Below are 17,375 nucleotides of genomic sequence, written 5' to 3' on the forward strand. Positions count from 1 at the left end.
TTCAGTAAGTAAAATGTATATGGACAATCACCTCCATGAAAAAAATGTATTAATCCCACACTGTTATTCTTTGAGATACATCCCATGTATATTCCATGACCTTCATCATTATTAGAGGTTTCTTACGCAGCTGACCTCTGAGTTGGTAAAATAAATTTTGGCTACGTTAACTCTATGTTGTTGGGACAGCTGGTTACTTCTGGTGGACTGTCCTTGAAAGGATTATTTTCCTAAGCCTTCGGAAGGACACATATTGCAAAGCTGAACATAGCTTCCTAACTTCAGCTAGTGTGCAAGAGGTAACCATTCCTTCCTAGGTCAAACCTAAGCCCATTTTTATATTCTGATAGGTATTTTGGCAGACCAAGATAATGAAACTAGGGGGATTTACGGGTGGGAAGGGAAGTCAGGGAAAACAGTTCTTATCTGCCCAGTGGTACAAAAGAGGAGACAGGCAGGTGGGAGTGAAGTAGCAGCTTTACAACTTAAAAATTTAACCAGAGTGATAGCTCATTCACATTATGGATCATGAATATGACTGGGAAAAGAGTACTAATTTCCGCTCTGTGTTTGGGGTGCTTTATTTGCATGTTTATAGTGTGTTGCCCTCAATGTATGAAAGGACTTTATTCATTGGCACTGTCCACACATATTTCCTTTATTTTTTCAAGAAACACTAATTTCACATTACATTTTCTTTTACAAAAACCATTTCAAGCATAATCTGTCACGCTGCCTCAAGAATTAAAAGTGGTCAATGTTAACCTTATTAATTAAAGCTGTTTTCTTGTAATGACTGGAAGCTAGTGAAAGGTTTAAGCTATACTGGCTAAAAGTCAAGCTAATTCAGGTATTTAGTGGTCTTCATTTAAACTCTGGTGTAAAGTAACTCTAATCACTACATTAATTCCACACCAAAAACACATAGCCTGTTTTATTATTTTAAATGTAGCTCCTCTTACCTTCCCATGAGAAATGCCGTACCCCTTCAGCCTCAGCTTCACCCACGCCACCAGCCCCACGCACCGCCCTGCTCACAAGCCTCCCGAGCAGCACCGGCTGCCACACGCCTGACCCCTCTGTTGGCTCCCAGTCACCCTTCCCAAGTCAGAAATGTGTATTTTCCACAGTGCGAGCCCTATTAAGGTGCCCCTACCCCAGCACCAGCGGATTTTGAGGGTCGCTGTGGATAATGGGGTGCCGCTGCCGGCGTAGCAGCAACCACCCAACGCACTCATCCATCCGCGGTCCGAGGTTCAACACCTTCGGCTTCCCCTCAGGCTGTCACCCCCGGGACACACCTCCATGGCCTGCACCCGCAGCCGCCGCCCCAGGCTGCACGTCCGAGGCGGCGGCAGCCCGGGGTCAGCGGCCCTTCCCCGCCGCCGGGCGCCGCTTGTGTTTACCCGCTTCTCCCGGTAACGGCTGCCGCCGGGCCCCGTCCCCATAGCAACGCCGCCGGCCTCGGCCGCGGCCCGAGCGGCGATGGCGGGGTCCGGCGCGGCTCAGCCGGGGCAAGGTATGGGGGCGAGCGGTGAGGGGCGTCCATCCGCCGGGCTCCTTGCGTCCCTGGGGGGCTCCACGCTGCCGCCGGGCTCCAGGATCCCTCCCGCCTCCTGCTGCAGCCCTGAGCCCCGCTTCTGCCCCGGGCACGCCGCGGAGCGCGGGGGGGCCGGCGCCATGCCGGGCGCCCCGGGCTCTCCTCAGGAGCGAGGCCTCCCCGCGCCCGTCTCACTTCGGTGGCTCTTGGCCCCTCCAGGCTTTACGGGTGTGTCAGTCGCCCCGCTTTTTCCTCCATTTAAAGAAAATGTCTGGGGGTGTCATTGCTGGGGGTTGTATGTGTCTGTCCCCCTGCACATACGGTTTTTAACAGTGGCGTCAACTTTACAAGGAGAACCTGAGAGCCTTTTGTTACAGCCATAACAGAGGCCTTCTGCTATCAGCTCCCTGAGTTTCTAATAGCACCAGGAATTAATTAATCAAGATGAAAAAAACCTGTGTTTTCACCAGATTTCCCTATTTTAAAAAAAATATTTGCAAGTTTTCTTCTATTCCTCCTTCCCCACTTAGGGGATTTAAACAAGTTAAAAGAATGTAATCATTCATAGATATGTTTATTTCAAATTATAGCATCCGCAGCATATTGCATTTATCATTTGAGAGCTCAGTTTGGTCATTCTCTGACTGTGTTTCTTTGCTAAGATGTACATCTTTGATACTCGTTGAGACCATGGGAACGGCATTGGCAAGAGCAGCTCAGTGGACTGCTGCTGGTTCTGGAACTGGCACGCTCGAAATCACCCCTTTGAACGAGTCTCTTTTAAATCAAATTATTACGTTTGCGGAGGACTTCAGCACTAGACATCCTCAGGAAGCAGCATTTGTCTTCAGAGAGCCCCTAGAGTGGAAAACGCAATTGGGCTTTTCAGTATTTGGAGAGGGTTATGATATCAAGTAAGTCTGAACTGCAGTGTGTTTCAAAGCAAAACTGCTCATTTAGCATAAAGAAAGCCTTAGTGTATTTGTGAGGCTGAAATGGGTGGGTTTTTTACTGATATGTATTGAAAATTTTGAGTTAAAATTTGTAGGGTTTTTTTGAGGTTAAATTTGTAGGTTAATTTTATTTATTGCCAATCAAAAGTCAGAGTATGATAATGAGAAATAAAACCAAATCTTATAAACACCTTCCCCCCACCCCTCCCTTCTTCCTGAGCTCAACTTCACTCCTGATTTTCTCTACCTCCTCCCCCTCCAGCGGCACAAAGGGGGTGGGGAACGGGGGTTGCGGTCAGTTCATTACGCTTTGTCTCTGATGCTCCTTCCTCCTCACACTCTTCCCCTGCTCCAGCGTGAGGTCCCACCCCCAGGAGACAGTCTTCCATGAACTTCTGCAGCATGGGTCCTTCCCACGGGCTGCAGTTCTTCACGAACTGCTCCAGCGTGGGTCCTTTCCACGGGGTGCAGTGGACAGATTGCTCCAGTGTGGGTCCCCCATGGGTTCCCAAGTCCTGCCAGCAAACCTGCTCCAACGTGGGCTCCTCTCTTCACGGGGTCACAGGTCCTGCCAGGAGCCTGCTCCAGTGCAGGCTCTCCATGGGGTCACAGCCTCCTTCAGGCACATCCACCTGCACTGGTGTGGGGTCCTCCACTGGCTGCAGGTGGATATCTACTCCACCATGGTCTTCACCACGGGCTGCAGGGGAATTTCTGCTCCAGCGCCTGGTGCATCTCCTCCCCTCCTTCTTCACTGACCTTGGTGTCTGCAGGGTTGTTTAGCTCACATATTCCCACTCCTCTCTCCAGCTGCAATTGCTGTTGTGCAGCAACTTTTTTACCCCTTCTTAGATGTGTTATCCCAGAGGCCCTACCACCGTTGCTGATGGGCTCGGTCTTGGCCAGCAGCAGGTCCATCTTGGAGCCAGCTGGCATTGGCTCTGTCAGACATTGGGGAAGTTTCTAGCAGCTTCTCACAGAAGCCACCCCTGTAGCCCCCCACTACCGAAACCTTGCCATGCAAACCCAATACAGTCCTGATTAAGCATAGATGTTTTACTGCTGTTATTGAGGTGGATTAACAAGCACAGTCTTGTGTTACAGCTTCTTTGTGAACAGCAGTCTCCAAGTTCTTTCTAAGTAGGCAGTTTTAATATGTTAACATGGTTTCAGTCTTAATCAAAATAGCAGTTATACTGCTGCAGCTTACTTATCAAATATTCTAACAGTTCTTTCAGTATTTGAAAATTAGTGCTGAAAAAAATAATGATAAGAGGTTTATGCTTCTTTTTTAATCTGGCGCTGACTTATTTTGCAATGATACCTAAGACTTATACGACAGTAACTCTATTTAATTGTTGTGATTCTTTGAACAATGAAATAGCAAGGTGCCATGGATGCACAAAATAATTTTTCTTTGCTAAATCACAAAGCTACTGGAGAATTTTCAGAGTTTTCCTTGATAAGTTGTCAAATTCAGGTTCTGTTTAGGTAATGCTGTAGAAATAACCTAATTCTGAGAAAATATTTTATTCCCTTCCACCAGAGAATTCTTTCCAAATAGAAATATACATTTATATCATTTTAAGTCAGTTGTCATTTATGAACCTAATAGTCAGAAAATCACTCAGCAGTCTTGTAGAAGGAACATGCAGAATACGAGTGAATATTTTGTGAGGCCAAACAGCAGGTGTGACCAGTCCTGTAAGAACAGTTTTTCACAATTCAGCCTGTCAAAATTCTATTTAAAGATGTTGCCAAGGTAAAGCAAATGAGTTACAGATGTCTGATTTACAGTGGATAAACTGGTTTACCTTGGAAGTTTTCTGAAATATGGTTTAAAGAAATTGTATATGCTTTATCATGTGAAGCTTGAATAACATTCAAGATTATTCTCTAAAATTTGCTGTTTATTAAAGTTATTTTAAAAAGATATAATTTAATTTTTCTAGTGGAGCAACTGTTCAGTCTGAAGCCAAAGGTAAAGATGACCAACCATTGCTTCTCCTCACGGGATCAACTCTCAGAGTTCGCAGTTTTGACCAGCTGTCCTGTTTGCTACAAATTGCTATGGAAAAAAAGTTAAAGGAAGCACAGGCATGCCTAGAAGGTTTCCTTTTTTCTTTTTTTTTCATCTTTCCTCTCTCTTAAAAAGTATGTCTTCTCCTTCAATTTGTGTTTATGAAATGTGAAGAAAGAAAGGCATGCCTTCATTTTAAGTATATAAGAAGGTGTTGATTCACGAAAGTGGCTAAAGGTGCTGATCCAGAACTTAATGAAGTTTCGATTTCTTCTTTTATTTTCACAGAAATCAATAACAGAGAAATCTGGAATAAAGTTAAAATAAAACTGTTGAATCTCATATACAAGTTCATGTATACTGTGTAATACAGCAGCTATTGCAACAGACAGTAGGTTTAAATTTCTGAAGAAGAATGTCTTATTGGAGGCTAATAGCAATTTTTCCTATGTTTGTAGTTAAATCCTCTTTTAAAATGTTACATCCTTAAAAAATAGCCAAAGAAAAACTTATATGTTTAAGGCATTCTTACCTGCACAAGGTTCACAGTGAGCACTTCCAGCTCCTTGTCACAATGGTTTTTAAAATACAGGTACGAGTACTTTTACTGTGTGATACTCAAGTCCTAGATTTTCAGACTGACAATTAGACCCCTGATATGCTAAACTGGATATCGTCCTCTCATTGGAGGTGGAAGAGATCAGTAATATTCTTTGGTAATATTAGTAGAAATTGCATCTGCAATTCTAAAATACAAATGCTCGTACTGGATCAAACTTCAGATCCATCTAATCCAGGGTCCTGTCACTGACAGTGATCAACCATGAATAATAGGGAAGAATAATACGGACAAGGTATCATGCAGAGGCATTCACAGATGCATGGGACTTCATTTGCAGGAACAGAGCAAAATGTTTTTGTAAAACCCATTGACATGCAGTTATGTCACTGTTTACCAAAAAGAACAGCTGGCATAGCTGAGGAAGTAATGGGGCCATTGGGAATGCTGCTAGAAAACTTTAAAGATGTTCTTTAACCCTAAATCATATTTCCAAAATGATCAATTTTCAGTGAGTTAAACCCATTGATTTCCTGTTTTGGTGATCAGCCAGGCATATTTTCTGGAAAGGGGGCTGTCGATAAAGGGAAGTATTTAATATTCACCTCTTGGTTGAATGAATCTTAATCTTTATTGTGGAAAGCAATTTTGTTTGTTATGAAAAAATTCTTTTTGTTCTTAATGTTTTCATATTTTTAAAAGTGCATTTCAAATTACAAGAGAGGGACATGAAAGAATACATCATACAGTAATATTTGATGAATAACTATGCACATTATTAGAGTTCTTAATTGTAAATTAATAGCATCAAAATTATTCAGCAATTGAAATAAAAAGTGTTTGTCTTGCCTAATCATTTTTAACATAGTATCACATTATATGATTCTGTTTCATGCTTACAGCTAACAGAGATCCTATAGTGAAAATTCTTGGCCCTGAATATGGGACTGTTGAAGGAGAAGATACGTCCATGTTGCATTTACTTGACAAAGTCAAAAAAGATGATGACCCTGAAACAGAGATTAAAATGAAAATCTTTCTTCTTCTTCATCAGCTGGATTTGCAACTGCTTAATAGTTCTTTGAAACACATTTCACAGTAAGTGCGTTTCAAATGGAAGCTAAGCATGACAACCAGGGCATTTTTTTGTTTTATTGTTAAATCAGATTGGTTTCAACCCACAGCATGTGCTTTTAGTGTGACATAAAGAAATTTATTGAAATAACTTTCACTGTTCACTAAGTTATTGAAAAACCATTGTTTTTTTCCTGAAGATTTTGCTGTAGGTATGGGTATGCAAGTGTGTGCCTGCGAGTGTGGTTTTTTTATTGCATATGTTTTGTGTTTTTGTAGCAAATTGAAGTCATTTGTACAAACAACAAAGTTACAGTTAAATATTTTCAAGGAAATGTTTATTTCTTCATGGAAACATATTAAGTATTACATTGAGTCTGTTCCATAGTTACAAGGACTTCATATTAGCTATGGAACTAAAATTTCACTAAACTAACAGATAAAATTAAGAAAAACAATGGGAGATGACCCATTTCCAGATTTTTGTTGCTACTTTAAGACTCAATGTAAAAGAAAAAAATCTTGTAATATTCTCTTTTCATTTCTCCGAGTATGTCCTTTGATGAATACATTTTAGACCATTTTCTATTAATTGCAGAGACGTAAGACTAAATCCAGCTGCTATAAATAATGAAGTGAATCTTCTCAAGAATTTCTCTGGGAAAGGAGAAGAGACAGTATTGGAATCACTGGAATATACGTCAGGTCCAAATCTGATCATATCTCACATTTATATATACCATATTAAAGTATTTGACTTCTGTGTGAAATCTGCTAAATTAATTTCAGTAATAAATTTAAAGTGTTTATTTCTACTGCAAAGTTATAAAGTAAAATAAAAAGTATTTTCAGATGTGGAATGCTGTTCTTCAGCCTTTAGTTATAGAAATCATCTCCAATCATATGAATTTCTTCAGTGGAAGTAGAGGAAGTGAACTGAGTCCCTGATCCTGAAAAGTGCTAAGCACAGTTGCAGTTCTTAGTTGGATCGGGCCATGGGTCACAGAGCTTTGCATTATTAATTCCTAACAGTATGAATTCTTAAGAGTAAAGTATTGGTTTGGGAATTTTATTTGTATACACATTATATTTATCATCAACATAAATATTAAAAATATTTTTAAACTGGATAAAAACACTAATGCTAATTGGTTACAGATTACACATTCTCTAATGGATGCCGAGCTCCTCCCTGGAGACAAGTGCATGGAGAAATTTGTTACCTAGTCATCAAACCACATGACACTGATCCTTTGTATATCACTTGCAGCACAGCAGGAGTATTTTTAAATGGAGTAAGTAATAATAAAGGATACCATGGAGTAATGAATATTTTTATGTGCTAAAATAAAAAATCTATCAGGTTTAGGGTAGTGGTGTTGAGGCTGTAAGACCTGCAGAGTTAGTTTATTGGTACAGAAGGAGAAGACGCAGTTATAAATGTATGCAAGCTTCCCCATATGTTTTGAATGCTTTTTCTATAAGTTTTATACTAGGATTGCATTCTGCACTTTTTGCTAGCAGTGTTTGTTTAGCCCTTAAATGTAACCCTAACAGTCCTTCACACTATTCCTATTTAAAGGTACTGTGGGGCTAGATGCCCCTCTAGTGCCTCATTGCTCTTGATCTGAGGTGTAATACTATTGCGTGGCTAATATAGTTTGCTTTTGTCTTCTTATAAATGACAAGCAGTTCTTTCTCCTTTCAGGGGAAGCTTTTTAAGAATTATTTATCTCTTTTCTTCTACTTTTCATTTTGGTTACCTCTTTCCTTACAGATTTTATTTAAACATAATAGCTGCCTATGTATTTTAAGCAATGACTAGAGCTCTTCTATTAATTTTGAAGAGAGACTGATGTCCGTCAGGTGTAACTTCACAAATTGATTTCCTAAGAGTTAAAAAATCCAGGGAAGTTTTAACTTAGCACATTTTTAATGGATGAAGCTCATAAAGGTTAGGCTCAGTCAGGTCACGTTATTTTCTGATCCTTTTAGACATCTGCCATACTGCACTGGAAGCTCATATTTACTTGGTTGTTTGCCATGAGCCATAAATTCTTTTATGGAACTGCAGTGGAACTACCCACAGTACAATTAACTAATAGTAATTACTTGCAGAATTCTATGTAAGATCTTGATTATCTTTTGGGATCCATGGAGACGATCCATGCATCTTTACCAAGCATTACTGAAGTTTGATGGACTCTGTGCTGAGCATGAGACTTCTGTATATAATTCTGTATGACCTCTGTGCTCTTTAGCAGTATTTTATGATGCACATTAAATTACCTGTGTAAGGCAATACTATTAATAATTTTAAATTTATTCTTTTTTTAAGGGTGAGCTAAAGGGTAAAGATGACATTGACTATGAAAGAAAAAGTTATGTATATAAAGATATTGTCACATTTTTAAGGGAGAGATCACCTAGATTTGTAGAAAATATGGCTAAACAGGTATGTATTTATTGATACTGGGTGTATATTCTAATTTGTACAAATGTACATTGTACATTGGTAAGAATTACATTATAAACCTGGCTGAATGTTTATGTTCTTTATCAAACATAAGTCTGTGATTAAATGAAGAATTTTAAAGACTCTCAAATGCATTTATTATTTTTCTTTGGATTTGTTTCAGTTTCTACTAAATATGTTCCTTTCGTAAATAGCAAATAATACACTATTTCATGTATCATTCTATCATACGTTATTATGAGGTTTGATCCAATATGTGAGGTTAACTTCTAATTTTGCATAAAAAGTTTTGCTTGTGTTCTGATGTTATTCTTTATGGAGCACTGGAAATATTAAAGCAGGAAAATATGATATCCTTACGGAAAAGGTCAACTTTTTATGACAATATTTTTCTGTGATCAAAACCACTTAAATTTTTATCTTCATTCTTTGTAACCCAAATATAAATAATAGCCCAACTTTTTTATGAGAACTGCCTGATTTAAATATCAGGGCGAGAGTTAAGCATACAGCTTACACACTATGTGTTGCTTCAGCCACTGTAAAATGCAAGTGTTTTGGCTTTTATTTAGAGCTCTATATTAGCTAGAATCACATAGTGCCACTGCAATTTTACAATCAGGTTGTTTCACCATTCCTGATAAAAACTCTTTTTTCAGATTTCTAGTGTGATTATAACAGATTAGTAACTTGGTGGTAAAATTAATTACAGGCTAAAACCTGTCAGAAGTTTTATTGTGGTCATTTATATGCAATTTTAATTATTGCAAGAAGGAAGTCATTAACAGGGAAATTTTCTTACCGTTTAGTTTTGATTTTCTGGGATGTAGGGCTGATTTATTTTCTCTGAGATACAGATATTTGACAGTTCAGAAAGAACAGAGCATTTCAAGTTGTACACAAATACAGTAACTTATATTAACAGTAATGGAATTAAATTTGTAAGTTGTTCTGTTTGAAAGTGCAAAAAGTTCCAGAATGTGTTTTATTTATCCCATAGGCAAGTATTTTTTTTATGTTATATCTACATATTGGTTTATATTTAATAAATGTTACAATATGTGAATGTTTTTAAACATAATTATTGGCTTAATGTATTTTCAAAGTGATTTGGCTTCATTTGATGGTCATGAAAGGTAAAAAATGGTAATATTAATATGTTAATATTATGCTAAATGTTAATATAGATTAATGTTAAGATTGATAATAGAGATAATATACCTTTCTTTACTGGTTTTCTGCTCTTATAAAGATACTGTAGCTATTCAAGAAATGTGTACACTTATTAAATAAGAGTAAATAAATAGAATTTATCCTATTTTCCTTCAATTGTCATATAAATCACTTAGTATTCTGTGACTGTGTAAATAAGTTTATGCTGAAGAGTATAAATTATAAAATTTTAATGGTTTAGGAATATCATATCATATTGCCTTGATGAAGAGCTGGTTTAGTACATTCTGCATTCTAAAACTAGAATTTAAACAAGTTAATACTGTAGAGCTGCAGAGCATTTGTATTTGAGGGAAAACCTTCTCTACTCTAGAACTCTGAAAAGCAGAGAAAAGCTGTATTTCCAAGGTTGCCTACATGAAATAAATTATGACAGGAAATAGGTTTGATCTATTTTCTGAGGAGAGCTTCAAAAAGCTCATTACGTACACATATGTTGCAAACCCAATTAACTTTTATAATATCTTCTTGGCCTTGTTTAAGCTAACATTTAGAATTGCTGTGTTGGCATATAGTGCTGTAAGAAACATACTTTTTAACAGGTGCTTAGCTGGTCAAGCTACAGCATCAATTCCCCTGTGATTTGTCTAGTTTATCATGTGTTAAATTGTCTTGTCTAGAGTACATTTTCAGAGTGAGAGAATTAGCATGAGTTAGTTTATGATTAGATAGTTGGGTCAGCAAGCCTGGAACAGCCGATTCACATCAGGGACTAGTCGAAAACAGACCATACTGTGACAGTCTCCTTAAAAATGCCTTGAATCAGATACATAAAGGAATGTCTTCACCTATCTGTTAGTGACAGCTGCAATAATAATAGTAAGTAATGATCGTATGCTGTCTTTCCTGTAAAAATTGAATATGTTCCAGTAGAGAATAAGAGTTGACAAGCATCCTTTCTGTTCTGGATATTTTTGATCAGCCATGGTACTAGACACAGACAGCTGAAGGATTGGTAGGTGCCACTCATCTCCATTCTTGTATGTGACTTGTTCAACAATGTTTTGTCCTGAGAGACAGAAGATGAAAAAACTGAAATGGAATGTGTTTATATTAATTCTAAACTATATCAAATTAAATTACTTGGAACTGAAGTCTAGCAGTTTATCATAGACTATTTTCAGTTTTATGTTCATTAATTTTTTGTGGGAATTTTTTGTAAATCCTTTATGCAGGGAAATGGTTTTTATATAAATGATCCATTGAAAGCAGAATGACTGACTTTGCAATTCTAGATCTTAAAGCTCATTTGGAATTAGGTTCTATAAAAGTGCTTGTGTCACAAATTATTTAACATATTAGAAATTGAACAACACTCAACATTCAAGTATGTTCAGGAAGTTCCAAATTTAGCTAGTTCATTTATTTCAAAAACTTTAATTTGCACACAGTAACAGCTGCTTTCCAGATTAATGTTTCATTCTTTTAAAGGCAATCTGATTTTATCCTTACAATCTAATTCTACATTTAATACATGCAGTTTTTAAGCACAGCATCCTGGAATTGTGCTTATTACTTATTGTTTTAATATGCATTATTCATATAGCAATATGACTGACAAACCATGTCTCCTTCTTTTATTAGGAATATAATTTTTTTAAAGAACCAACATATGAGAAGAATTATCAGCGTATGGAAGTAGTTGATGCTAAGGTCCCTGGCCAATCCCAGAACCTTTATGATTTTACAGAGAAGAATGTATGTGAGAAAGTGAAAAGTTCGGCAGCAAGAAGGAGATCCATTGACAAGAAGAAATTAGAACCATCTATGAAGTGGAAGAATACTGGGCTTTGTGCTTCCCACAGATAAGCTGTTATCTTTATAATTGAATTTTCCTATAGATCTCTCTAAACTGTGCTAATGATTGGACTGCATGTTATAGGCTTGCATTATTATCTTAAGTTAGGAGCAATAAAACAAAATTTACTACATGTTAATTTCTAAGAAGAGAGTACAGACTACCAAAGAGATTTCTCAGTTTTCTTCTGTCATGCAACAACTTTTATGATGTTATGTCATTTCCACAGCAAGGCAGAGAAATAGCTTGCAACCATCTGCAGTACTGGTCCTCCAGGACTGTGATATTATCACATTTTTGGTGTAAAATTCCCTTTAAAGCAAGACAGAGTAGACAATCTAAACCACAATTTCTGAGGGAGGCAAAAGAGATCCAGGATGGAAAATCACGATGGCTCTTACTTATACTACCAATTTGTAATGATTTCATATTACATGAGCTGATTCTCTAGCTCTGCTTAACAACAGTCTTCACTAATGAGATTATCTCAAAGTTTGGACACCCAAAAATAGCATATACGTATATTGGATATTGTTGGAACAGATATTGAAAACAGAACTCCGTTCTGATTTCATGTTTCCTGATTTTGTGTTAATGGAGGAAGAATAATATCTGAAGGAAAGGCTTTGATGGCCACCCTACAAAAAAAAAGTCAGTGTCTTCTCAAGTCTGCCAATTTGACATGTTGCAAGAAACATTTTAAGAGATTTTGGATGTGACCTATAGTCATCAGTTAAAAAAATGTGGTTTTCCAGAGGCAAGAGCTTATCTTTTTCCACAGTCATTGTTAGAGTCTAGATGTAATGAAACTGGCTGTAATCATTAGTAGTATTCTCTTTTATTGTTGTGACTGTGATAGTATGACCAGCCCAGGCTCAAAAGGACATTTTGTTTTCACAACATTGTAAATTAGGGACAAAAAAGCACCGGAGATTGTGCCCAGCTAGGCCTAGGAGTCTTCTTGGAATATGAGGAGAGCAAGATATATTGTATTCAGCATGATCAAAGCTACGGAACAGCTCAGTGTGTGGAAGAACTAGGCAGACCAGAGCTATTCTGCCTGGAAAAAAGATGACTGGGAGACAATAAGACAGATACAAAAAACCATGACGGGAGATGGTAAATAGGGAACAGGTAGTCACTGTCTGTTCTAATACAAGAATAAAGGGCATCAAATGAAAATGAGCCAGTGAGACCAGTTCAGAACAAAGGGAGAGACTTCATGCAACACATGGCTAACCTCTAAAATTCTTTGCCACAGGATGGTAGAGGTCATTTGTTTATGTGAGTTCAAAAAGCAAGCAGACACATTCAGGGAAGAAAAATCCATCCAAAACTGCTAACACAAGGATGATCAGGAGTTCCCTGAATCACAGTTTGCTGAAGAATATTCTGGAAAAAATAATTTCTGTGTTCTTCCATTGTTCTTCTGCTGTTACCTAGATAGCTGCTATTGGTCATGGTTGGAGATTGTATCCTAGGATAAATGGACCTGTGGTCTGTCTGCATTTACTCATTCTTTGTTTTTGTATCACATACAGGTCAGCATAATATAATTTTTCTAATATCACACTATTTTATTAAAGCAAAATTAGTCACTTAAGACACAGCATACTTTCTGTTTAAGTCTACTGTCTAGGTTCATAACCTCATATGTACTGACATAATATGTGTCCAACTGTAGCTTTTTGGTTCTATGTATATATATAATAATTTTTTTTTAAATAAAAACAAATATTTTAGTGACAAGGCTGCAAAAAAAGATACTGAAGAAGAAGGGAGAAGTAGTGCTGTGTCTCTGAAAATCAAAAAGAAAGCCAGTGGCATTTCTTCTGAATCTGTTAAAATACAACCAGCTTCAAAATGGTATGGGTTACTTATTTTTCTTCCTTCAATTTTTTAATTTTTATTTTCTGTATCTACAGTAATTATCACCATATTTACTATTTGGCAATGTCAATTATATTTTTCGAATTCTGTTATTAGGCAGTGTCATCATACCTGTTTGAAATGTACTTGTTACTATTAGTTTATAGCTGTTTAAAATGGGTGATGCTGTGTGTTTATTTTTAGTAAAGCATCAGGCAGGTTTGAAGACGTTAGTGAAAGTTCCTCAGAGACTGAGGAAGATGAAGAACAGCCCATACGTCATCAGGAAGGAAACACCGATTTGCCATCAGAATACTGGGGAATTCAGAAACTTGCAAAATATTTAAAGGTAAATAAGAAGTGTTAATAAATTTTTATTAAAAAAAAAAGCTACTCTTTACCTTCTACATCTGAGGACACCAGACCAGCTCCTCATACTTTCTATCTTCCATATATTTTAGAATAGCCTTACTATATAGTATGTTCAAATCCTCACACTGTGGATTTTCCTATCACACACCCCTTTCTCCTGCATTTTTTTTATCTGCTATTTTTGGCTTATATAGACCCTTAGATTAAACCATCTGTTCAGTGTTATTTAAAACTTAAGATGGTATAATTTCTTTATTAATTATTGGGTTTCTGCTTTGCTTTTTGGGTGAAACTTTCCAAGATATTTCTTTATGTGGATAGTAACTTTCAAGAGTTTTTATTAAAACTGAATACTTGCCTAAAGTCTTTCATCAACTATGATTAATGCATGACTGAAGTAATTCTAACGTGGTCTTGTGTCTGGATAGATGCTGTTAGTGGACAAGAAAACGTATGATAAACAGGCATCCTTTAAAACAAAAAACCATGTTTTTTTACACAGACTTGTTGAAAATCTTTTGGAACCTATAAATATAGATGTTTAGAATTCTGTGTATGTCTGAAACATGTAAAAAAACCAACAACCCTCTACTATTCTGGGAAACTAAAACTAATTATGTTTTTCCCTCAGGAGAAATTCCTTTACAAGTTTGTACTGGAATTTATGTACTGTAAGTTACTAATAAAAGCGCTGGTTTATTTGTTTTTTTGAGTACAGCTACAGAATATACACATCCGACTGATAAAATGATGGCGCTGGCATTTGGTACAGCAGAAATACTCGTGAGGAATAAGCAAAGCTTTGGCTCCTTCCAGTCCTTTAACCACTCTAGAAGAGTAACTTAGACTTTTAAACAGTTTTCAGTGCACTCGCACTGCTTGTTCTCAGTTCGTGAATGTGGGACCTATGCTAGTGGTTGTAGCCAGGCACACAGAAAAGCAGGGATAATACAAGTGTCTCTACAATTCTCTTTGCCTTATATTTTCTAGGTTGGACTTCTATATTCTTGTCATTTTGCCTATGCTAAAATAACCCTTTGCAAGTGTAATCTGGTGTAACATTCAGCTTGTAACTTGCTCAGCTATCCATTAATGCTAAACACACTATATATACATTTTGCATGATAGGATTGTTTCTGTTTGCATATAATTACAGTTCAAGATGTTGTTTTCAAATCTTTCAATTTACTAATAGCTTGCTTCCGTCTGTCTTACGGACCACCTCTTTGTACTTTTCTGAGAACTCAGAGAAATAATCATGCTACTTTTTAGCAAAGACCCAAGGTCCTTCTGGAGAGGATACTTGAAATTCATTACTGTTGACGAACTCCCAGAAATCTTTTCCTTGGTCCTTCATGGACCACCCTCTTTACTGACAAGGCTCTTCTCTCCTGATTACATAATTCTCAAACTCCCTTTCCTCTCTAGATCCTTCATGTAGTCATGTTTAGATTTTAGTATTGGACTTGATTGAATACTGAAACATATCTACACTTGCATGGAACCATTCTGAATGAAGAGTGAGAATGGCAAATAGGAAAATATATTTTTCATGCTCCTCTGTTTTAGAAATTAGTATATTTTTTTCCAGCTGTCAACAAGCAAAATTACTTAATGGCTTAGAACTAGAAAAAGAAAGGAGAGCATTTTTGATCAAATTGTGAGTACCTGTTAAGAAGTGTTTATAATACAAAATTTCATGTGTTTATAATACAAAATTCCATCACATGAAGAAGTTTTGTTATGAAAATTCAAATGTATACTTGTTTATGTATTCATGCACACCCAAGTCTTCCAATAGTGCTTTAAACTAGATATAAATTGAACAAAGTACTTGAAGATATATTTAAAATAGTTCTCTGTTGATTCTTAGCTACGTAAAGCAAGAAATCCCTAGTGTCAGATAAAGCTGAAAAGAGATGCTTCAGTGCCATACCACAGACAGTGGTTGAAATTTTTATTGATGGAGTGCTACTTTAGCTTGCACATGGAATTCATTTTAATTCAAGTATAAATACTGCACTTCTGGCCAGACTTAGGAGATTTTTTGGCATTCTTGTTGTTCATGTAGGCAAGTGTTCATGACACATGCAACATAAGAGAAAATAAATTTATGACTGCAATATTTAAGTATCTACAAGCATTTTTATATAGAAGCACACATTTCAGAGTGGTTGTGTGTCTTCAAAGGTTGTATACATTGTTTGCACATCTTAAAATTTTAATAAAATGCCTTAAATAATGGATGTTTGAGATACCAAGTTAGAAAATATAATAATTTGTAGGTGCAACCATTTTTTGATTGTCTGCTAAAGTAAATGTGAATCACAGTTCAGCAAGACTTATAAAAGATCAATTTGCAAACACAAAACTTCCATAAAACCTGAAAGATACCTAGTTTTTATACCAATGTTAGATTGTCATTAAAACTTGAAAAGATGCTTGCTTCCTGTGTAAAGCAAACTTGCCAGATCCTGTGAATTGTGCCTGTAGACTATGTATTTGTATAACTCTTCATGGAGAGAAAATTCCAGTGCAGGGGAAATTCCCTTCTGACTTTTTGCCCTTCTCCATTCCCCCTCCTTTCTGGGAAAGAGCAACCATGTTGGAATTGCTCCACTGGGAAGCAGCTGCTTCTGTGGTCTGGCTCCTCATCCTACCTTCAAGCTTCCCAGGGCTGTGAAACAGAAGACAGAGCATGTGTGTTCTTGCCATGTCTGCCCATCGACTTAAGAACGGGCAGCGAAGATACATCAGTGGGCTTGGTGATGGCATTGTGTTAGGCATCTTTTGGGGCTAGAGTAGATAAAATTGGAATGAAGCACTCTGTTGATGTTTGTAACAGTGAGAGTCACTCAGGAGAGTCTGCTTCACATTATTTGTTAAAGTAGTGCTTCTGAAGTATTGGATTTCTAGGGGAAAGACTACATTTTACATGTGAAAAATTTTAGGAATAGTGTGAAGGGGTCACATTTTACAATGACCTTTTTACTAGAAATGGGAAACATCAGGTAGAAATGCAGAATCTTCTTTGTGGCAGAGCTGGGGCTGTTCACTGAAAAAAAAAAAGAGAGAAAAAAGGTGATAGGTGGGCACAATGCTTTGTGCTGCCTGCTGCTAAGCATGATTATTGCCAGTTTTAAGATAAAACTGAGATGCTGAGAGGTGAATTGGGGCTGGTGACTGCGCCAGGAATAACTCCAATCTCCAGAATAAGTCTTTAATCCCTTAAACCCTTGTGCTGCTCGGTTTTGGTTCCCTGTAAGGGTGTGATTTATATGTACACCTATGCCAGGGGGAGCTCTGGATAGAGTTCTGCAGGACCATGTCAGTTACAGAATTCTTCCTTCAGTTTCTTACCTGGAAAGTCATTCTACTTTTGTCTGTATTTCAGAGGTACACTAGTGAAACCAGTCAAGTCTCACACCTCATGTAAAATATCCACTAATTTCATTTCTGTTTTGAATTACTCCAGTTCAAA

The 17,375-nt window shown here is 37.2% G+C and overlaps 1 protein-coding gene across 2 annotated transcripts in view; it reads left to right on the forward strand.

Moving 5' to 3' along the window:
* The first annotated feature begins 2,230 nt into the window (after positions 1–2,230).
* Positions 2,231–17,375, forward strand: part of ODAD2 (outer dynein arm docking complex subunit 2) — an 88,414-nt gene continuing 73,269 nt past the window's right edge. The window contains exons 1-9 of one of the 2 annotated variants that reach the window (XM_075495511.1): positions 2,231–2,454; positions 4,446–4,603; positions 5,975–6,170; positions 6,745–6,851; positions 7,305–7,441; positions 8,485–8,601; positions 11,440–11,660; positions 13,382–13,519; positions 13,727–13,871. In XM_075495511.1, the coding sequence (XP_075351626.1) occupies positions 2,231–2,454; positions 4,446–4,603; positions 5,975–6,170; positions 6,745–6,851; positions 7,305–7,441; positions 8,485–8,601; positions 11,440–11,660; positions 13,382–13,519; positions 13,727–13,871 (1,443 nt within the window). The remainder of the gene's footprint in view (positions 2,455–4,445; positions 4,604–5,974; positions 6,171–6,744; positions 6,852–7,304; positions 7,442–8,484; positions 8,602–11,439; positions 11,661–13,381; positions 13,520–13,726; positions 13,872–17,375) is intronic. The other variant, XM_075495512.1, reaches the window with a different exon arrangement.

The sequence above is a fragment of the Mycteria americana genome, chromosome 2 (genome assembly GCF_035582795.1).
Source record: "Mycteria americana isolate JAX WOST 10 ecotype Jacksonville Zoo and Gardens chromosome 2, USCA_MyAme_1.0, whole genome shotgun sequence".
Taxonomy (NCBI): Eukaryota; Metazoa; Chordata; class Aves; order Ciconiiformes; family Ciconiidae; genus Mycteria; species Mycteria americana.